The sequence below is a fragment of the Rhinolophus sinicus genome, linkage group LG07 (assembly GCF_036562045.2).
Source record: "Rhinolophus sinicus isolate RSC01 linkage group LG07, ASM3656204v1, whole genome shotgun sequence".
NCBI classification, from domain to species: Eukaryota; Metazoa; Chordata; class Mammalia; order Chiroptera; family Rhinolophidae; genus Rhinolophus; species Rhinolophus sinicus.
Window position 1 is genome coordinate 127,776,198 of NC_133757.1, and position 23,720 is coordinate 127,799,917.

Here is a 23,720-nt window from a genome sequence, read left to right on the forward strand (position 1 = left end):
CTGCTGGCGAAGGACAGAGGGGGAGACCTCACGGACCAGGCGGCTTCCCCGCCTCCCGGGCCGCTCAGCCAGCACTGCTAGGAGATTAAGGCCGCTGGACGCCGACACGGCGGGGCGGGCCTTCCTCCCTGCCTCCCGCGTGCATGAGCGCCCGGCGGCGCGGGGCGCGGGGCGCGGGGACCCGAGCGCATGGCCCCCGGGGACTGCGTGGGGCCTCCGCCGGCCAGGGTCCGACTGGGAAGGGCGCCGGCCATGCGCGCGCTGGCGGGCCTGTGGGTCCTCGGCCTCCTCACCTGCTGCTATCTGTCCTGGGGCCACGGCTGGGAGGACGAGCAGGAAGGGGCCCAGCAAGCGCAAGCGGGGGACACACCGCAGCCTGGCACCACCGCCACCTCCCAGCCGCATCTCATCTTCATCCTCGCTGATGATCAGGGATTTCGGGACGTGGGCTACCACGGGTCGGAGATACGGACACCCACTCTGGACAGGCTCGCTGCTGAAGGGGTGAAACTGGAGAACTACTACGTCCAGCCTATTTGCACACCGTCCAGGAGTCAGTTTATTACCGGAAAGTAAGTGTTACTGTTTCATGTGTTTATTCCTTGGGGAAACCTTAACGTTTAATAAAAATCCAGGAGGAACAGAAAATGTGGGGAATGAATGAATGAATGAATGACATATGGTACTGAGTTATGGTATTGACATCGGAATGCCCCACTAGCCTGCTCTTGTCTGGTCTCAGGGCAGCCTGCTGTCAGGACCTGTAAACCCTCACCCACCCACCAGGCAGCCCAAGAAGTGGCCTCCTTTCCCAAATCGAGTTTGGCTTTAGGGCATGACCAGATGTTGTTTCGGGTGTCGCCCTAGAATGCAGTCGGCACAGATAAGACAGACAGAAGAAAATGCTTCTGCAGCTCTTGGTTGTTCTTAATGTGGAATTAAATAGTCAAAGCCACAGGAAGAAGGGCCAATGGATGACAGGCAGTGTCAGGCCTGCGCAGCAGTCCATAGGGTCTGTCCTAGGAAATCTCTCTTCCAGGGTCACTAACAAAGGCCATTTGTAATTATCAAGGCAGTTCTCAAAACATCAGGAAATTATGGTAAGTGCTCAGCAGGAGTCAAATTCCATCTGAAGTTTTCAATGACGACTCAAGTGCCTGGGAATTTTCTGACTAGCTCCAAGGAAAGTCAGATTATTTGGACACTTAAGTTTTAACTATTATCATAACTGATTTGGACGTCCCAATCCAGTGTGTGGAACAGAAATAAACCAGGACAGCCAGGTTGAGCTACCAGCGGACACAGGCATGAGAAGCTTCAGCCGCGTCAGCCAGCGTGCGTCTTGTGATTTCTGGGTCAGGGAGCCCTTGCTTCAGTGCAGTTGTTCTTGGACTTGGATCCTGGAAGGGTAGCCAGTATCCACTGGAAAATTAAAGACTATTTGGTAGGAATCTCTGTCTTGCAGACACTTGTGCCTACAGCGTGATCTCCACTGCTTAGCAAACTGTCAGAATTTAGCATTACTGCCAGAAAAGAAAAAAAAGAAAAGATCCCATACTTTCCTCTCTTGAGAGAAAGAAGTCTCACTGTACACGGAGTCATTTTAAAGGTTAATTGGGGTAGAAAGCTGAGGGCATTTGATATTTATAAAGGGGGCAGAGTTTGTTGGCTAGAAAACCGCAAGTCCATCTTCGGGCCTGGAGGTCAGGTCTCAAGTCTAATCCCAAACTCTCTGCTGTCTGGCTTAGGAAAGAAATGTGTCATAAAGGCTCACTGAACCTCTTCAACTAATTACAGGATGTACGTTTACTCAGAGAGCCCGCAGTAGTTGACAACTATGTAACTGAATTATATGGACTTATCTTTCACAGTAAAGCGTATGTTTAAGGCTCTTCACCAAACAACCCTGAGTTCCTACCCACTGTCTGTGCTGACAAAAGATCTAGGTTTTCCTTTTAATCTTTGTTTACTTAATGACATGAAACAGAAAGGAAGCTGGAAATAATTCCTAATTTTCTCTGCTGTCAGAGGTTGACTCTCTGGTTCTTTCAATGCAGTCAAGCATCTCATAAGATTTATTCTATTAAAATGATGCATCAGTGCAAGTTATGCAACTGCTCTATAGACAAAAAGTTCAAATGGCTACCGTGACTTGATTTAAATTTCTAGTTGAATTAGGCAGTTAAAGACTTTTGCGCTCGCAGTTCTCCTTCTAGACAAGTGTCTGGGAGCCTGGTGGTCCCGGAAGCCCACTTCGGGGCTGAGAACAGTCGCTTGTCTGCTCTATGCGCACACGTCTGTGTTTCCTGGATCCTCTCAAGTACAAACAATAAATAAATAAGCAGTAAAAACCTAAATGGACCGAATTAGTTTAAAGGAAAAACTAGGTTATATGAACTATGTGAGGATTCACACATCGTCACATTTATAAGGAAGGCGCTTCAATGCTCGGTGCTGAGGCAACTTCTGATACTACTGAGTGTGCCCTCCCCGCACGTGTTGCTGGAGTCGAGCTGTACGAGTCTCTGCCATGTAGTGCACAGACCCAGCAGAAGTTCCAGGTCCTGTAAGAGATGACATCGCACTCGTCTGGCAGTGCTGACAGCAGCCAGCCCAGAGCATTTGTTGTATGCGGTTCCCGGACAGGAACTGTGAGGAACAAACACGGGGGCCCTAGGCTCTGCACAGCGGTTCTCCAACCTGAGCGTGCCGAAAGAAGCACCGAAACACTGGTTAGAATGCATGTTCCAGGCCCAGCCTGCGATTCCGCTTCCTGCTCTGGCGCTGCGCTCAGACAGCAACAGTAATGTCAGGTTGCTCTGATAATACCACTCATGTAAATTAAGAGTGTAGGTGTTAGATACCAGCGTCTATGAGCTGTTACTATGTCCCCGGATGATGCATTTTTATCTCATTTCATCTTTACAATGACTCCATGAGGTGTTACTATTGACACCCCCATTTCATATGGATATGGTAACAGGTTCCCAGAGAGGTAAGGATGCAGGGTTCTGTACACTGGACTTTGAGAAACAGCACTGTAGGTGTCCAGAGTTGGCCTGGTAAAGTTGATTGAGAAAGCAGCTGCCGATGTTTGGTTTATTTCAAAATGATTTTCTCACCTTTTTTTTTGCAGTTTTTCAAATGAAGACATGGAATTTTCCAAGTCTTCATTTGAAAAATTGTAAAAAATCGTGAAGTCTTCCGAAAAAGAATTATAAGTTTTGCAAAATTTAGACAGGCGTTTTACATAGACTTTCTAGTAGGAAAGACTGGCAATCTGAACTGAATTTACTCATATATCTTGGGCAACGATTTTGTGTTTTTACTACTGTGTTCTTTTTCCCACTTGAAATACCATGATGATCATTTTAACAAAAGCAAAACTCAAATAATGTGTTTCTGTGACAGGATAACTGGATAAATTCATGTCGTGTTAAACAACCCTGCCTCTCCCAAGGGTAATCACTCTCCTAGCTTATTCCACCTTGAATTTATTTCACCGGTTTTCCAGGTCGTGCCCTGTAGATACAATTCATTTCTCCTCATTACTGAAGAGCTCCTTGGCATTGATACGCTACACTGTATCATGCAGCCTCCCGCTCAGCTCAGACACCCGGTTGTTTCCAGTGTTTTGCCATTCATTCCCAGCAGCTGCCCTGAACATACATGCTTTTTGGTGACCATGTGCACACCTTTGTCTTGAACATCTGTCAGGAAGCGGGGTCGCTGGGTTCCAGGGGTGTGTACGCTCACTTTTCCTAGACACTGCCCAGTGGTCACCTGGAGTGGGTCCTCCAGTGCACGCTGCCCTTAGCACCAACGGCTCAGTTTGCTCCCCATCTTCCCAGCGCCTGCCACTGTCTCTTCCATTTTGGTCATTCTGGTTGATAAGCATTCTGGTGGCCCGTATGGTTTAGGTATGCATTTGCCTGGCGACTTCTCATGTTCTCACGGACGTACGGAGATCCCCTTTGCTAGGGATCTAGTCAAGTTTTCTGCCTAGTTTCCCATTAGGTGATTGATTTCTGGTGGTTATGTATATATTCGATTCCTTTGTCAGATATTTGTATTGCATATGCAAACCACTCTGTGGCTGGCTTTTTAACTCTCTTAATAGTGTTCTCTGATAAATGGAAGGTTTTGGTTTTGTTGTACTCTTATTTATAAACTTTTTCTTTTTTATGTTCTATTTAAGAAGTCTTTGACTAAATCAAGATCACGACAATGGTCTTCCTTTTCTAAAAGTTGTATTGTTTCATTTTTGTATTTAAAGCTACACCTCATCTGGAATCAAATCCTATTATGATATAAGAGTTCAAGCCTATTTTTTCCGTGTGTATGTCCATTTGACCTGCACTATTTGTTAAAAAGACCGTACTTTCTCCACTTCCCTGCCGTGTCACCTTCTCCTTGTGTCAGGAAAACGTACACGTCTGGGTCTAGTTCTGGACTCCACCCTGTCCCATTAGTCTGTCTACTCTTGTACAAATACTGCAGTGTCTTAATTGCTGTAGCGTCACAATAAGTGCTGCTATCTGAAAATTAAGTCCTACCTCCTCTTGTTCAAAATAGCCTTAACTGTTCTTTACCAGTTTATTCATTGTAATATGAAAGACCGGGACAGATGGGTGTACAGACGCACATAGGTTTAAAGACGTGGCCTTGGGGGAATACGAGGGAGTTCCCTTCCGAATCATCCTACTTTCTAAGTGAAATGCGAAATGAGATCACTGCTGGAAAGTGAGGGCCTAGAGGTTAAAAGACAGAGATAGAAAACACGCCTGTAGGACAGCGAGAAGTGAGCTGGGAAGGGGAATGCTGCAAAACCACGGGGCGTGTGGTCATACGTTACAGCGACCAGTCATCCTGTTTCTCCCGCTCCATAATCAGTGCCCATGTGTGGAAGAAGCACCGTTACGAAGTGGATTTCACTTCTTGGGGCTTTGCCAGATGAAGGGAGTGTGACCATGGACTCTAAACTTGGAAGGAAAGGGGGATGAGGGGTCTGTGTTCTCTGGAAAGCGGCCGGGCTCAGTGGATGGGGTTGAAGTGAGCAACCTGGGAAGCTGGAAAGGTAGGGAGTGGTAGTTGAAGAAGAACACGCTTGGGATCACAATTCTGTAAGGAGTGCGATTTTGGGAAATGGTAGGGGAGTGGCTGCTAAGATGACAGGGAGGAAACCATCGCTGGGAGTGAAGAGGGCAGGGTCCTGGGGGTGGAACGTGACCTTCTGTGGAACGTGAAACCATAGGACAATGAGAGTAGCCATGCAGTGAGGATGGTGAGCCAGCTGCTGGACCATTGGTGCCAGGTGGGGGCAGGGCCTTGAGTGGGGAAGGGACTCTCACAGAAGAGACAGTGAGATGACAGCCTGCTGACACACTGAGCTGGTAAAAGGAGACAGGAGCCCACCTTGTCTAGAAGTGCCAGTGAAGCCCATCCCTGCTGCAGGCTCCGTGATAACGGGATGCAGACCAGCCCCAAGTGGACAGATGCAGGCTGGCCCATAATCAGCTAGAGCATGAGGGCAGAGGACACATCCAGGACACACATGGGCTCAGAAGGGCTTTCGCTAGTGGCAGACTTTCACAGCAGAAGGCTCCTTGGAAAGACTTAGGGAGTTGGGGTGGGTGGAGAGGATGAATCAGAGTGGAAGAGGGACAGAGAATGACAGAGATCAGCATCGCAGTGACAGCAGATCTGGGAACACAGGAAACATGGTGGAGACTCCGATAGACAGGGCTGAAGGGTACGGCAAGACTTTGTTCCTGCCAATCTCCTAGGAGACGATAATTAGAGCCTCTTTCTGGAGACTGGCCTGGGCCCCCTGACTACTCCTCACCAATACTGCAGCCACACTGTGTGCGGTCAGGCACACAGTCAGGAGCTCTGGGGCCTGGTTTGGGCCAGGAAGGGAGGACCACATGGGCCTCCTCTGTGGACAGGCGGGGGCTGCAGATGCAGGCGGATGCATGTGTCTCCCCAAAATTTACAAAGTTTTGCTTTTAGATATGAAATTGTCCGTGAACAATTATCCTGGTGTTGAAAACCCTGAGAAAGGAATTGAATTGTTCAGCCACTCTCGCAGGAAGCCCAGGGGAATGGGGCTGACTGTTCCATTCCTTAGGCGTGTGGGTGTACACACACCCCCACACACGTGCGCACACTGCACACTTTCCCTCTGCTCACGCTACAAGCGGCAAGTCGTGCAGGCTTCCTCTTCCATCCAAGGTGTAGTTTTAAGCAGTTAGTGTTCCCCGCCCTCAGCCTGCTCGGTAAACACCAGTTACTAAGAGTTCGCTTATTACATTCATAAATATTTAGTTAATACATAAACATTTGGGAAAATGTAAATGTTATGGTTAGAAGTTTAGAAGAAACAGCAGGTTTTCTCCAAGCCTCACACTGACTTTAGACAAATGGCTGTAACAAGTGGAGACGTGGCTGTAAGACCTCATGTGTCCCTTCAAAAAGGCCGGCTCAACAGACGAGATCATGCAGCCAACAGCTGCCTCCAACCAGCCGCCCGCGTGGAATCACGACCAGGAAGCTGCAGGATCAAAGTCCCTCATCTCAAACGAGTCTCCTGAAAAGGACACTCTTTGAAGTGACTGTCTAGTCAGGTAATTCTGTTGAGTTCCCTGAATAGCTGCTCTGAAAGGGAGGTATACCAGGTGCCGACAGTGGAGAACATCTGGTTTCATCCAGATGGTCCCTCCCAGAGATCAAAGATGGGGGACCCAAGCCTGGAGCGCCCTCTGCCATAGGAGCTCAGGATGAAAGCTGCTTTATCTGAAAGCTTGATGCTCTGCTCCTTTGTCCTACGGCGACGTTCCAGATTTCAGTATTGCCTTTTCCTGTGTTCTACTTTGTTGCCACATTCTCTCACCGTTCTACACACTGAATATTCCCAGGAGTGTCACCTCACTGAGACCTTCATTTCCCACGTTTTGCCTCTAACCTCTTAGTCCCTCTCCCTCCTAATCACCCAACACCCTGGCTTTACTCAAACATGACTCTCATTCCATCACCACCCTCAGCAAACACCCTCCTGGGTCCCCACTGGTGACCACAGAGGGGAGAGAAATGGATTTTTACTGTTCTCATTGCTTTTCAAACATCCTGTCATGTGACATTCACATGCACCTGAAGGTCAAGTATGTTTATTATTTTGAAAAGTATTTATGAAATCATCTAACAAATGTCCTCGTTTCATGGCTGGTGTACGAGAGCTCCAGGAAAGGCACATGAGTCGGTCACAGCCTGTATTTGAATGGGAACTTCTGTGGCTCCGACCAATGGGCGGCTGCGCTCACCGCCCTCTGCCCGCTGTGGAAACTGCAAGCAGCCTGGTCCAGTTGTCAAAGAGCTAGCCTTTCCTTCCTCATGCTTCAGTCCACGCCAGAGAAGGGATGGTCTGACACGTGGCCTCCCTTCTTGGCATGTGCTGCTTCACTCCTCGCCTCACTGCCCAAATGCCAACCACTCATTAAGACTCCGCTGAAACGCCACCTCCCCTCTTTCAGGCTTTCTTCGCCTGAGATGTGTGCCCAGTGATGACCTTACAGAATCCCTCCTTCCACTGTCGTAGTCGGCGTGACGTTCCGCCTTGTGCACAGCTGTTTCTCAGCCTCTCACCTCTCGTGCTGGTTCTGAGCAGCCAGACTAACCTGTTGTCTCCCTAGTGGACTCGGGCTCTCCCAGTCCAGTGCTCTGTACGAATAGGCACAAGTGTGTCTGAAGAGTAAATGGGTGAAGGGACGAAGAAACTCCGTCGTTTCCCTGTAGCACGCAGTGTGACAGAGGAGAAGCAGCACACGGGATTTATGGGGAGGGAATCAGTGACGGCGCCGACTCGACCAACTCCTGACTGACTCTGAATAAGCAGCTGAATCTCCACAGGTGAGATGCCACATTCTCACCTGCAGAATAGGAATAACGACACTATTTATCTCACCCATCTCAATATTCCAGCGATCGACGGAGGTAATGTGAAAACAGTCTGAAAACTGTTAAGCATTATGTAGTTTTTATGTAAAAATTCTTTTAGATTTAGAGCTACATCTCTACAATTATTTTTTAAGAATAATGTATTTTTAAAGAAATACGTTAATTATATAGAAACTTTAAAAGAACTATTCTTTTAAAAAGCTTTCTATGAGTATTAGTCGTATCTTTTTTCCAATTTCAATCAGTAAATACAAAGAGTTAAAATTAAACCCTATATGTTTTCATCTTAGTGTGTTTTATCCGCCCAGTTTTTTCATGATATTTTAGATGTGAGATGTCAGGAAGGTCAGTTGGGGTAGATTTTGTCGTCTCCGCACTTGGAGATCCTGTGCTGTTGTCGTGCTTGGCAGACTCTGACAGAACCCTGCCAAGCCTGTGACAAGTGAAAACAGATGCGTATTTAAACAGTGACATTAGGAGACAACAGGAAATGAGAAGAACTGAAAGTAGGGTAACGGACGGCCAGTGAGCACATCCGTCCAATTCCTTTAATCGGTCATTTTTCAACATCTCACTGAATGCTGTGAAGGCATGTTCTTCGCCCTGGAAGGCCCGCTCGCCCAGGCTGCCACTCAGCGGGCACGCGGTAAACAGCCTGAGTTCAGACAAGGCGCCTAGCTTCGTGGGGACTGAGGTTTCATGTGCTGTACTCACCACCTCCGTGACCCACACATGACTCTACTGCCCACAGCACCGTAAGCCACGCTCCACACCAGGGCCCAAGTGAAATCTGTACACACAGTCCCCGCTGAAACCCTCGGAAGCCCCTGTCCCCTGCAGACCGAAGCCCCATCCCCGAGCACCCCACCTGGGGCCTGCACCGCCGGCCTCGGGTGTCCTGCAGCAGCCTGCCAGCTTCCCACTCACACCTTCTCTGGACGGTCACTGCCAGGGTCCTCGTACCTTCCCACAGGGTGGTGCCCCTATCCCCATTTCCTTCTAAGCAGGATTCTCTGTTCTAGAATGTTCTTCGTGGTCCTCTGGGAAAACGCCTGTATGTCCTTCCAGGTACTCTACCCCCCATCTGCAGTCCAGTCTGTCTCAGACCATTTAGAAACTGTGCACACAGGGTTCACACACATTTTCTCAGCCTAATGAGTTGTGACAGCCAACAGAGCACTCACTGTAGAACAGTGAATGGGACTCTGCTTTCCACCGACCAAACACAATCAGTAGTAACGTGTCTCAGTCATAGCACCAACACCAGTCGGCCGACCACCTGGGGGGACAGCCAGAGAGTCACCAGTAAGTCACTGTCCTCTGCTGAAGACACACACTGCTGTGCTTTTCTCAACACTCGCTTGTTCTCAGGCGTGGCAGAACATAAGGGTGCCTACGTGACAAAGGGGCCGGGGCACTGCCCCGAGGCAGGGTCCCGATGATTTGGCCACGTGCAGTGTCCAAGGAGGTGCTAGCAGCAGGAGGGCAGAGAAACGGGCAGTACTTTGGAGCTGCTCACCTGCCCCGGCCGCCAGTGCCCTCTCACCAGCTCAGGACCCTACTGCATGATTCCAGAGAGAAAAGGGCGGGAACAAAGAGTCGGCTCTTTCAAACGGCCGCTACCACAGGCCCAGAGCTCCTCAGCCACGTCTGCGGCCTCCCCGCCGGCCAGGAGACATGAAGCGCACGCGTCTGCCAGACGCACGCGTGCCCAGGCCTCCCGGCAACTCTGTCCTCTCCCCTTCATTGTGAACTTTTCTGTCTTTACGAATCATTCCCAGCAGTATGTAAATGAATGCACGTTCCTTCCACCTCAACCCAAACAAAACCAAAGCAAAACACGTACCCAGCCCAATTTCTCTGCTCTCCTACCTGGTGAAAATACAGGAGTTATCTGTACTTGTTAACTCCATTCCAGTTCTTAATTTATGCTACATTAAGCTACACTATAGTTATCAATCTATGCTATAATTAGTATCATCTTATACTGTACTATTAATTGTATTGATATACACCATAATAATATATACTACAATATTAATGTATGCTATACATCATCTATAATTTAAAATTTATAATTTATTAGAAATTTATAAAAAAGATTGTGCAATAATCTTGAACCTGAAGAACTCAAGACTTTACAGGTTGTGTTATCAGACTTTAAATATTACCTTTGGGATCGAAGCTCAGGAGATAAAAGACAGAGAGCAAGGCTGCTGCACAGGTGAGGCTGTGACAAATGTGTGTGACCTGAGTGGACTCATCTAATTAAAGCTTAATTCAGGTCAGATCATTTTTAACACACTTGAAACTATAAGCTCAAATACAGGAAATCAGTGTTTTACTTTGATCCTACTTTGGCTGTTTTCATAATGTTGGAAAATGTAGTTGGGCCACACATTTTTCTAGCTAAAGGATTTAGCGGAAGATAAACTCTTGGGAGTAGAGATGGAACATTTGTTTGGCACTTTACAAGCTTAAGAGATATACTTTCCTAAGTATCAGTCTGCAACCTGTGTGTCTCTCTGGATACGAGCACATCTGCCTCTTTCCACGTATGCGTTCTCTAAGCCTCATAACGCGGGATGACACTTGCCCGCACTTTACATGTGAGGACATAAACTCACAGAAGTAACGTGTGGCATCCAGGAGCCCACAGCAGGTGACGAGGGCGGACTCCCCAGCCGATGCGATGGCTGTGCCATTGCATCACGCAGCGGCTGACAAGAGGCGTTTGGCATAGCTGCTCAGCTTATCCTTAGAGTAGAAATAAGTGAATATCTGCTAAAGGGAAGCAACAGCAGGCTGCATAAAACCAGTAATTCCAAAGGCCAGACACTCATGTCACACTGGCTGACCCACAGCTGGGGAGCATACGTTCCTGTCCTGCGCTTGTTTCATATGTAAATTAAGGCTGAGGTTGATCGTTTACCTTGCAGTTGTTGAATATTTAAATTATTATTCACCTGGAGAGTTTGTTAAAACATTAGTTCCTCTGGGCCCCTCCCCAGAACTTCTGTTCCAGAAGGTGCAGGGTGGGCTGAGGTGCGGTGGAGGCTACAGTTGGGAGCCTCACAAGTGACATTGCAGTGCAGCTCCTATGTTTGGTGCTCATGGCTGCTTTTCACTGTCTTTACCTGTCTTTCCTCACCATTTATTTAACATCCCTGCACAGAAACAGTTCTGTCAACACACACACGTCATATTAATCACAAAGGTAACTGATCTCCATCACACTGACAGTGCCACTGCTGCACATTGGGGACTTAATGCCCAAATGGACGGAGCTTGAAACAAAGAGGAGACGCTGGGAGACGTTCAGCAAAGTTTGTCTGGGTCACTTCTAGGTCACAGGGACGCTGACCGAACACAGGCTGCAGATACTCTGACTCTGAACTGTACTACGTGGTCTCAATGGGTTTCATCCCAGTTTTCAGAAACCAAGAATCGTATGGCTGATAATACGCAGCCATATGACACATTCTGAGGACACAGTGAATCCCACGTTGATAGTACCTGTCAGAGGGTCTTTTAAACTCATGCTGAATAAACCAAAGTAAAACGTAGCAACTGTCCATAACATTTTTACTCAAATTCTACACGTGATTATCATACCTACCTGAATACAAATGACAGCAAACTGAGGTTCTGCTCATAAATGCTGAAATTCAGAAAAGGTAGGACCAGGAAACAATGAAGTTTTGCTCCGCCCCTGCCCGGCCTCGTCAGAGCTCCAACTGTCTCCTCGAGACTGGGGACGCTCGCAGGCTCACAGGTCCCTGACCTGTAGGTAGACAGCTCACGGAACTGTTGCTGGACTCATGTTTGGCCAGAACGGTGCAGTGTCAGGGGACGGACTCACTAGGTCAGAATGGTCTGTGCACCTGCAACATCCTGCAGAAGGTTCCCGGTGGGGAGTGGCCAGCCTGCTGGGCCGTGCGCTGCAGCTGGAGGACACTGACTGAGGAGGCGCAGAGTGTCCCCACACTGTGCTGCCGGCTTAGCAGCGTTACGCTCTGTGAGCCATGCAGACACACCTGCAGCTACCGCAGGCAGATGACGTCATATTTGCCTGAAAAGAAATGTTCTTTTCAGACAGTTCTTGCTATGCTTAGAATTTTTATACTGCTTTTACGTATTGTTTTAAGAATGAAAACATCATTTGCGTCCATTCTGGGGCTTTCATTCTGGAAAGGTACCTGAAAGGGCCTGTGGTGGAGAAATGGAGGGAGTAGAGCCTGTGTGATGGGTTTGGCCTTGAAACAAAGCAAAGGCAAGAGAGAGAGACTGTGGTAATGTGAAAAACAGCAGCTTCATAGAGGGTGATTTCAAGATAGAAAGACCTGTGCTTGGAGCTGTGGGTGAAGGCAGAGCTGACAACACAGGGGAATTAGTGGGATGTGAATGAGGAAACCTGGGGAGGTAGATTCGCAGCGACTGCCCTCTGCTCGATCTGCTGGAACCGTACCCGTCCTGAGGTGCAGACCCACAACTCGTCCTCCGCCAGCCCTCTGTGCCACAGACGTCTGCACGCAGCACCACAGACAGAATGTCCAGATTAACATCCACAGAGAACGGTCCCCAGTCTGTGACACCCGGGCCTGATACGTGTCAAAGCTAATGGGTTGAAGACCTTCTTTAACATCAAGTGCAGCGCTCCAGTTCGGGAACATATACAGACAGAAAACAATCGCTGCACTTCTTACTTTCTCTGCACAAAGGAAAACCTCAGGCACACGCTGCCTTCAGTCCCTACACTGGTAACAGTGGTCATGCTATGCTTGTGCTTGTCTTGTTTCATCCAACATCAGTTTCGCATCGAGGACTCTCTCCCTAAGTGGACTCATTCCACAGCGCAGTGCTCTGTGCACGGGAACGTTCAACCAGGTGGCTGCTTTCCATGTCCCTCTTAGCAGGCTGCCTGCTCAGGCCCGGCTCCGTGCATTCTGGAAGGAGAGGCAGAGGAAATGCAGGCCCGAGCATGGGCAACAGCTGGACGGCACCTCGTTAGACTGCAGGCGGACGGGTCGCACTGACAACTTTCTGCGTGCGTGCTAGTCTACTGTTGCTCTAGAAAAGGTTCCCCCACTTCGTGCACACTCACAGGGATTCGCTGCACTTGTCCCTGTCTCACTATGAAGCTGTTTTCCTGGCGCACCTTCCCAATGAACAGAGGTCTTCGCTGAGTCCTAAGAGACAGTGTCACAGGAGGTCTGTGGGCTTCACCGATTATTCATTTGTACGTGTTCAGGCTGCCAGGACATCTGTAGTTTAAAGACGTACTTAAGCCTCGCAGATGAAATTACAGCTCTGTCGTTTTTCTCACACATGGATTTTGGTGAGAATTGGGCAGAGGGGAGGTAAGTGTGCTATGTCTGCCGTAACTACCCTGGGACTTTCTCAGACTAGATGTGTGGTTCCACAGACCCAGCACAGGTCCGGGAAGTCCAGTGTGTTCCTGCTGGGGGGTGTTTTCCAGTCCCTGCTCTGCCCCCACATCTCCTGTGCTGAAGTGCCTTGAGCTCCCTTTCCTCAGATTTCTTCAATAATTAATGTCAACCATCTGGCACACACTCACATATGCTAAAGAAAATTCAAGAAATTGAGAGGGGTGATGAAAAAGAAGATGGCCCTGTGCGGAGGGGAGCACAGGGGACCAGAATGTCACAGGACCAGTCCGTGCACACAGTGGAGCAAAGGGAAGCGCTGGAACAAGCTGGACTCATCTCGGAGGCCCAGCATCCGGCCCTGGGGTCTCAGTGTGGGGCCCTCGTGGACATTTCAGAAACAGGGCAAATGTACACGGCGGGTGGCTGCCTGCATCTGCCTGGCTGCTCTGGCATCAATCCCAAGCGATTGGCAAGGCCTGTACATCAAAGATGCCCGTGAAACAGCAGGAATCTTTGTCCTTGGGACGGTGAGTGTGGTGAGCCTTAGAGGAGACGGATGGAGGCCTCTGAAGTAAAGTTTATGTTTCACTTCAGATAAAATGAAGGAAGACATTTTAGGGTTTTTTGAAACAGAGCTTCCTAGGTATTTCACTTGAGGCAGAATTTGAAATAAACATTTCAATTATTTTCTTTTACAAGTATTTGAATTCTGTATCCTCATAAAGGATGCATACATAAGCAAATAATATGAACTACGGGGGGAAGTTTCCATAAACCTCAAATTCTGTCCTATTTCATACTCCTTGCAAATTATATTTTTTAAGATCAGAAAATGCCACTGTGGAAACATTGTATATTAATGTCAAGGAAAAGTCCGTATTCATTGCGAGGAAGATTTTCTATATGCTGGGAAGGAGGGCACCCGCGTGACTAGGTATGTGACGGGTACAGGCGGACAGCTAATGAGACGCCAGCCTCTTGGAAACCAGGCGAGTCCCTGCTGACAGCCTGAAACGGATTTGGTGGTGATGTGTTACTGTAGGTACAGCTCTGCTGAGAGAGCCATCAAAACCCAGAACAGCAAGGCTATGAAGGACCAAACTCATCGACCCAGTCCCGTGGCTTGTTCTGGAATGCTTCCGATATACGTAGAAATACTCCTCTTGAATCTCACATCTCTTGAAGCAGTTTTGTTCAAACGTCCGTCAGGCAGCGACATCCCTGACCTTGTCATTCTGCCACCTTCTGAATCTTTTTTCCAAAACACTCTGTCTTCATTTCCATCTAAGTTATAAACATTCAGCATTTTTTAAATACTTTTTTGATGCCACCGCTGATCATATCTTTGGTTTTACAGATACTAAAACTAACAGTATGTCTTTACTCCTTTAAATATTTCCCTCCTTAGTTAATTAGTATGCGTTCTCGCTATGTCAATCTGGTGCCATGTTTCTGTAGCAAATATTTGGGCCCAAAAGTGCAAGTATTTGAAATTCAAATCATTACTAAGAATTTCCATTGCACTGTTTGTATTAAATCCGTAGAACTAAGAAAAAGGCGGTGCATTTGCCTCAAGACTTTTAAAAAAATAGAAAGTATTAGTAGAAAGTATTTTGTTTACATCCTCCCTAAAAAGCAGAATGAACTCTGAACTGTGAAGGGCTGATGAAATACCTTGGCAAACAGAGCCCGTTAATGAGCCGGGAGACCAGGCAGGGCTCTGCAGCCCAGGGTCACAGCAGTGCCCTCTTCCCAGCGTCCCAGTGACTATATCGGGGCACCAGGGCTTTCGGCATAGAGACCTCTCTGTCTACACCCAAGGTCTGCACTTACAGCTCTTCCACCCGTTTCCTTTTCATGAAACAGGGATGCTATTACTTTGCAGAGGTTGATCCAAGCTGAGAGACAGTATTAGTTCACTGCTAGATACATAGTAGCCACTCGATAAACTGCAGCTGTTATGGCCGAGTCGCTGCTATTTGGATCTTAGCTTTGAATGCAGGCCTCAGCATGACACCTGCACGTCGGGTACCAAGGCTGTTTCCCACGGCGGTCAAACTTCCCGGGCTTCACAGCCCATTTCTCAACCCTCTGTTGCCCTCTAGCGGCCGCCGTCAGCACTGCCTCATGCCGCTCACCCTAGGGAAGCACCGGGGTTACCTGGGCTCAGAGGTGGCCAGGGCAGTGAGCGGAACTGAGAACCCACAGGTGATATTTGGAACATGAACACGTGTGTGAAAAACTGAAAGGCAGCCACTGAAGATGACCAAAAAGCAAAGCTGTCAGAATATTGAAGACGTGTATTTTCTCAACGTCAAAGAGAGAAGAGTCTGGATTATAGAAGCAAGACCAGTTAATTGATAACGGTGCCCTGATAAAAAATTCTACTGGGCAAGGCAATCGATTGCTATTGAGTGAGTTAGTGAAGGAATCAGTGATCGTTATAACCTCCCTGAGCTTTATGCCCCAAAGACCCATTTGATTTTGGGGCACACATCAACATCAGGGAAAGTTACAGGCATACTGTATCTCAGTTTCAACAAGGCTTACACAACAGGCAATTGTGTGAAATAAAAAAATTAGACCTATTGGCAAGTAAAAAGTTGAATGAGCCACTCAGTGTGAACTGAGTGATGACTCAGTTCCCCCGAGGGCAGGTCTCCAGGGACACGTCACCGAGGCTTTGCTCTGAGTCCCTGCTGTCCCTGCAAAACCTCACCACGTGAGTCAGGTGAAGACATGCATTTACCAACATTAATAGGAGGAGTCATAACATACTCGATGATGAAAGTAAGTATCGTGCAGGCACCAAATCGCAGGAGAAAGAGAGAAAACATTGAGAAATGGAAAGTCGCCTTGGGAGACTCACAAATCAAACTGTTCCTGCATGAGATGCAGAGACCTGCTGAAGAGAGAGCACCTGGGAAAGCCGCTTGCAGGCTCGCGACAGCGTGACGGCGCCAGATACCCGGACGGAGTCCTGATCCGGTGCAGACGGCCAGCCAGGCCAGGCCCCTGGGACTGAGTGCAGTGCAGGCCACATCCGGGTCGTGTTCCATCCAAGGCCAGGTTTCAAGAGGGACAGCAGCCAGCTGGAGTGTGTGCCGAGGAGGAGGCCCGGCCACCTCAGAGTCTGTGCATCAGCCAGAAGAGCTCAGCCGACTCAGAAACACGGCAACACTCTTCACACATTGAAGAACTGCAACGCACGATTCAGTCTCCCTATGAAGCTCAGACAAGCAGAGCCCGGTCAGCCAAAATGCACCTACAGTTAGCACATGTAGAAATGAAATGAAGTGTGCTGCCTGGTGAGACACGCAGCCACCACACACGCGTTCCAAAAGCAGCTGCAGGACTGAGCGGGGCTCCCTGCGCTGCGTGCCTAATGCCCGTCCTGTCAACCTCAACTTGTATAACTCTGGTTCTTTTCCCTCTTTTACAACATAGAAACCTTCACTTATTTTCTTTCACTCCTCCCAAAGCTGCATCAAGTTGTACAGCAGAATCGCAGGCTCTCATGGCTGGCCAGGCCCACGTGCCACTGCTGCAGCTGTCCACAGATTTCTTTACGCCTGGAAGCAGTTAGAGCTGACTCCAGAGAAAACCACCATTCCTGTGCCCAGCACTCGTCCACCTCAAAGGCGAGGCCTCTTGATGCACAGGCCTTTGCAACAGTGACTCCAGAAAGAAGGAAAACATGACGCATCTCACGCCTGCGAGCCCAAGTACAGTATTCTGATACTCGTATTACAGAACCCAATCGAATTTTTTACCTCCCAAATTTTCAGTCCTTTTGAAACAAAATCAATATATTTATCCCCCTTCCACCCCCACCCCCCAATCTGTCAGGACTGATGTCACAGCCTTGCCTAATGTCACTCAGCAGAAAGAATCAGTGTCTCACGCCTGTTTCCTCATGACCAAACCTAACTGAGTGTCGGCCGGTGCTCATCTGGCTGGTGCTTCCTCCATCTGCCAGGCAGGGAATAGCTTCCCCTCCCCCAGCTGCCAGTAAAGCCGCCATGGGCAGATTTGGGGAGCATGAACAGGGTGGCTGGCCCCGCAACCTCCTTCCTTCTCTGTGATGGATTTCCTGAGGGTAGTGGGAGGCTCTGGGCAGATGAAATCGCTTCAGAGGGAGGGACATGGAGACACTGCCCTTCAGAAGCAGGTTCCCCATTTCCCACAGCCCAGCAGGGCTAGGCCTGTGCGAGCAGCTTCCAGCGCACTTTGTTAGAACTTCTGTTCATGTCATGAGAAACCATGGTGTTTGCATAGGAGGTGCTTCTGTGGACCCTCGAGTCTCGGCATTGACAGTATCTGACTCCATTTCCAGAAAAAAAACTTGGGAAAACCTCCAGGAAACACTACCCCATGCATCTTTATTTCCTCCAGAGACCTTTGGCTGTGGGGTGCAGAGGCTGCGAGCGCAGGGACCCACTCTGCAGGGCGGCGGGCTGTGCATGGAGCAGAGGACGGCGGGACAGGTTCCAGCCCTCGTGCCCCATTTCCTGTTCTTACTGAGGCTGGCATGTCCTCCAGGGGTAACAGTGAGGAGTAAATAGGGAGCTGGAGGTAAAGCGCTCGGCATGGGGCAGGGGGCACGGCGAACCCCCAGACTGGGCTGTTCCTCCATCCTGTCTGCTCTGACCTTGAACCTGAGCGGCCACCGTGAGTCCCGGGCCTTGGACAGGTCACAGTGCAGGGCGTGTGCTCCCTGAAAGTCCTCACACATGGCGCGTCCTCAGCTGTCGCTCAGGTGCCTTTCCCCTTGATGAAAGCCAAGCATGAGCGAAAGACAGGGTCTCTGGCAGTCACTGCATCTTTCCCTCTAGCCAGAAAAAGGTACCACAGATGAGGCCAGCCACGCGTTTGGTTCATAAAGCCAGACCTGAAGAAACTCCTTGAGCATCTGTTGCAATGAAGAGAGAAAATTCCGAGTAAACCAACCACTGTCCCCAAAACCTGGAGGAGGCTGTGACACGCGACACCCAGCTCACCACGTGACTTGCAGCCACGTTCCCAGCGATGAGGAAACTGTGACCTGTGCAGAGGCTGTGATGTCAGAACTGCTGAGACACTGGACGCGCAGGGAACTGGAGTGACGGTGATGAGCAGCAAACACCGTCGGAGGCAGGAAGTTTAAGCACCCGGGAAGCTATCCTTGTGCCTTTTTAGTGAGAGGGACATCTTCTCTGGCTCTTGGGGACAATTACAGAAGTAGCAGCTCACTGCACCTCCTTTCCTCTTGCCTGACGCAGGGTCCTGGGCAGAAGTGCCACCAGGAAGGAGGCTCCTTGATGGGGCTGAAGGACTGTTTTCATTCACTTGCCATTCAGATGTCTGCTTTCATTTTAAGTTAATTAGTTGCCTTGGTAAAATTAGTCGCATATTAGGAATTAGTCCGAGTAGAATAAGCTGAATTTTTTGAGACTCACTCTCCTAAATTTTATTTATATGTAAATGTGTACAACGGAAAATGAAAGCTTCCTCTTCTCCCGTTGTTGTTCTCTCCCTGGAAATAATCCCAGTTTACAGTTTGGTGAGACCTTCCCTTCCCCTCTCTCCTTCTCTTTCTCTTGTGAACATACACCCCTCATTCATTCAGCAAATATTTATGGATGTTCTCTTCTGAGCCAGGTATCATCCCAGGTGACACAGACCAGCAGGGACACGGTTTTTATTATAAAATGTACACACGATAGGCACTCTGCAGAGGCCACGTGTTCGCCCGCTCACCCATCGTAAGCGCCTGCCCACTCACACATCTGGGAGGAGTCTGTGTTCACTGTCTTTGCGTTTCCACTGTCCATTCATGTCTCAGCTCTAAAACCTCGGCTTCTCCCCACGGCTCCACTGAAATCCGCTTGATTGGGTCCCACATGCTCACTGCCACGTCAGTCCCACCTCCCTGATGTCTCTGCAGCACGTGACACAGGGCTCCCCGACCCCTCCGTGTCCCAACGTGCTCAGTCCCACCTGCCCGGGATCTCTGTGGGACGTGACGCAGCAGCTCCCTGACCCCTCCACGTCTCTCGCCCGCACAGTGGCAGCTTCAGCTCAAGCTGCTCCTCGCTTTCCTTCTCGGTGATGGTGTTTCCTGGGCTCGGTCTTTGCCCTCCGTGTCGTCCCGCCCTTAGGTGGTATCATGTGCCTCCATGACCTCACCTGCCACCTTCACCTAGCAAGTCACGTCTCATCCTGCACATCTGCAGACGGGCCTCGTACAGGTGCCTCCAACTGCACGCTTCTTCCTGGGTCCTGTAACCCTCTCACAGGGCCACCAGCCCGGACGCTCTGGACCCATGTCAGCGTTCCCCTGTCCCACGCCCACACACACGGCCCATGCCCCTGTCAACCGTCCCTATTTCTAATCCCTTCCGTCTCCTCCCACCCTCACTGGCGCCCATCTCGGGCTGCCTCTCATCGTCCCTCTCGGATGAGGGCAAACCCCTGCCTGTGCCTCATTCCACCCCAGTCCATACCTCACGCTACACCAGCTACTTTTCTAATGCGAAATGCGTCCTGTTACCCTCTTTTCAGAAGTATTTCCATGGCGTCCTATGGGCTTCATACCAAGAACACAAACCTATTGCAGCCCGGACCCTAGTGCCTCCGGGTCATCTGTCACCTACTTGTCCCTGGTCTCATCTGCCGTGAAGACGCGTCTGCATTTGCTTCCGTTCTGAGCTGTCGACCCACAGAGCCCGCAGCTCACTGGCCCTCCTGCGCGGCTCAGGGAAATACTCTGCCTTCCCTCCAGCTGTCACCCGCCTGGCTCCTCCCCCGCCTGGCTCCTCCCCGCCTGGCTCCTCCCCCGCCTGGCCCCTCCCCCGCCTGGCTCCTCCCTCGCCTGGCTCCTCCCCCGCCTGGCTCCTCCCCGCCTGGCTCCTCCCCCGCCTGGCCCCTCCCCCGCCTGGCTCCTCCCCCGCCTGGCCACTCCCCCGCCTGGCTCCTCCCTCGCCTGGCTCCTCCCCCGCCTGGCTCCTCCTCCCTCAAGCGTGGCCTCCTGTTCACGTTCCCGTGACTGCATGCTGCTGTCAGTGTCTGCCTTTCCCACCTTCACCCACACACTCCTAGGGCTGCATTGGACCCCCCACCCCCGGTCCCCGCCCTCAGGGAGCCCTGGGGGTCTGTGCTTCAGCATTTCCTGCCATCATAACTGGCGACTGTCTGTCTCTCGCTGCGGAGTTCCCCGACAGCAGCGACCACCTCACTCATGGTGCAGCCCCAAAGCCAGCAGAGTCTGGCTCCCGCAGCTGAACGCGCGTTAAATGAGTAACAGCCTAAATGCTAGTTCCTCATCTCATCACGCAGACTTGTTACACAGCCCTCCTCCACTTCCAGCTCCATCGCAAGCCAGAATTAACTGAAATGTGAAATTAAGGCCTATAAGTAGAATTAGTCTTTGAGACAAGATTCCTTTGGAAGGAAGTGATAAAGGAACACCTTTCAGCACAGGTAAAATTAAGTCATATTGTTCTGACTTACAACTATCTAGGTGACGTGTGACTCTTAAACGACAGAATCTTGCACCTGTTTCCTTCTCTTCAAAACATCTGTTCCTACTGCAGTCCGTCCGATTCTGTGCAGTGGACGCACTTGGACTTCACGTCTGCATGGAACCATAAAGGCTCGTGTTTTGTCCTGTACGTACTGCATACTTGCAGGGGTGCGTTAAGTATGTAATCGGATTCAAACAATAAAACTGTGTTGGACAGTCTGCAACAAAGGGAATTCAACAACTGCTGCTACTACCAGCACCCAGTGACATGAATTAGTCTTTAATAAGATCGCACGACTCTTCACAGATTCTAATGCCAAGCCGGAAGGGGCCACTTAGGGTTTTTCTTTTAAGCTGGCAGGAAAGTGAGAATGATGGCTATTGAGTTTAACAGATTTGGCAACTCTCGGCTTACTATTGCTCACGTGGGGTTTTCTTCACATGGTAGCCAGATGGTGACCAAAAAAGTCCACCAAATTTAACAATTATTTTTTCAGCTAACGTGATTACAGCATTCAGAACATATTAGGTGAGAAACCTATGTTTCAAGCTAACTTGAAATTATTCAAAGAAAGAAGTTAAATATTATTGATGCATTTGGGAACTTGTTTATCAAATACCCGTACATAATATTATAGACCCGGTTTTGCAAAGCTGCTCTCAGGGTGGAAACGGGAAGCTGTAGTCTGGGGCCCAAGGCTCGTTGGATTTAGAAGGATGCTCAGAGGTCAGCCAGTTCTTTTCCAGTTCAGGTATGTCTCTGCCAGGATCCCAGGAAGATGAACATCCAGACTGTTTGTTTGCTTGTCTTTCTTTGTTAGAATTTTCTGTTTGGGCATTGAGTTGAAACCTGCCTCTTTGTGATGCCATCCATGAGTCCGAATTGTGTACTTTGCACTAAAGCAGAGATCAGCTGGTCCTCCCACCACTCACCATGTCACGAAAGCCACAAGTCTAAGTAATTCTTGATTGTTGTCTTTTTCCTCCCCCTGTATCTTCCCTCACTGATTCAGTCCTGTCAGTTCTAAATCCAAAGTACGCATTGGATCTACCCACTTAACTCCATTTCCATGGCCACGAGGTGGTAGCCCAGGCCACTGTCACGCTGACCCAGGCTGCAGGTTCCGCTCTGCGACCTGCCTTCTGCACCAGCACTCTCCAGGCTGAGGGCGTGTCCCTGGCTGCAGGTGAGGCCTCAGACACAGAGAAGGACCCAAGTTCTGTCCTTATTAACCTCACCCTGTAACATCGGTGTGTGTGTGACAAGGTCCATAAATCAGCAGAGTACTTACTGCACGTGTGTACTTTATTAATAATAACGGCACATATCCTGAGGGCATGTGCTTAGACACAAGCTATATTCCAGATGGGCACAGAGGAGGGTTATTCCATCTCAGAACTTGCACGCTGCCTTTGTATAACATAAGGTCTCATTTTCCTCTTTGGTTCTTTCTCAAGTTCGTAGTCTGACATATCCAACTTCCCAGGTTCATTCACAGACTTAAACAACTAGCATGTAAATGATTGTTAACTTGTAATGCCTTCCATTTATCCCAATTAGACTTTCTTACACATTTAAAACATTTTGAAACAATCCCATAAGAAAAGTTCAGGTGCAACGCAAATAACATTTTCCTGAACCAACTGGAAGTTCATTGCAAAGCTCACGCCACTCATTTTCAATTCTCTAGTGTGTGTTTCCTACAAACAAACACATTCGCCTACACCAGCCAGTGAACAGCTACCAGAACCAGGAAACGAGCAGTTGCTCCTGTTGCACCTCAGACTCCGTGCAGGCTTTGCCAGCTCTCCACGCGTGCCCGTCCTTGTAGCCGGCACAGCTCAGAGCCACGTCTGTGCTTGTCATATCTCTTTGGTCCCTTTCAACCTGGAAGAGCGCCCATTCCCCCTTTGACTTACATGACCTTGCCACTTTTGAAGATTTCAGGCCATTGTTTTGTAGACTGTCCCTCACGTGGGTTTGCCTGATGTCTCCTGGGGAACCGATTCAGGGTGTGGAACCACAGAAACAACACTGTGTTTATGGCATCTGGTGGCACATGATGCCGATCTGTCCTCATTACTGATGAGCTGACTGGTCACTTGGTGTCTCCCAGGCGCATCACTGCGTACTCTGTCCCCACAGAATCAGTGAGTGTTTGGGGTGGCACTCTGAGACTGCAGCACCCCTCCCACGTCAAACTTCTGCTATTTGCTTACTTACCTGTATTAGTACCGACGCGGGTTTCCTGTTTTGCTCCGTGCGCGTAATCTGTTACTGTCACTGTTTACTCTGATGCTCACGCTGTCCCACACGTGGCCAGTGAGTCTCCCTCTGTCTGGGCTCATGCATCTTTCTGACATGTTCCCTTCCTTCTATCTTCGAGCCCTTCCTTCACTTTCTATATTTCACCGTCTTCATTTCAGCAAAGGACCTTTATTTCAGGACCTTTATTTAGATTACTTTGAATCTAAAGGAACTATGCCGCTTATAATAGTAGCTGTTCCTCCGAGATAACAAGCATTTCGTCTATGTCTTTATTTAAGTCATGGATAATAAGAAGCAATGAGCTGAGGCCCAAACAGGACCCGTGGTGCTGCCACAGACACTGCCCAGTCGCCCATCAGTGTCAGCTGACACACTGCTCCGGGAGCGTTTGGAACACTTCTGACTGGCCTTCAAGCTCGTCGCTGCTGACAAGTCAGTCACTATCCAGCCAAAGACTCTGCCCACCGAGCTCGTCCCGGATCCTCGCCGTCTGCTGCCTGGAAGAAAACAATCTGGGAGCACTGAGTCCTGGTCTCCAGACCGATGGCACATCTCTGTCCCCACCCAATATGGATCAGAGAACGCTGGCCTCCTGGGCACCCCT

General features: G+C 49.5%; 1 protein-coding gene across 1 annotated transcript in view; it reads left to right on the forward strand.

The window, feature by feature from the left end:
- Positions 1-48: 48 nt before the first annotated feature.
- The window catches only part of ARSJ (arylsulfatase family member J), a 30,024-nt gene continuing 6,352 nt past the window's right edge, over positions 49-23,720 (forward strand). Inside the window, exon 1 of the mRNA XM_019757032.2 lies at positions 49-572. Within this exon, the coding sequence (XP_019612591.2) occupies positions 190-572 (383 nt within the window). The 5' untranslated portion in view covers positions 49-189. The remainder of the gene's footprint in view (positions 573-23,720) is intronic.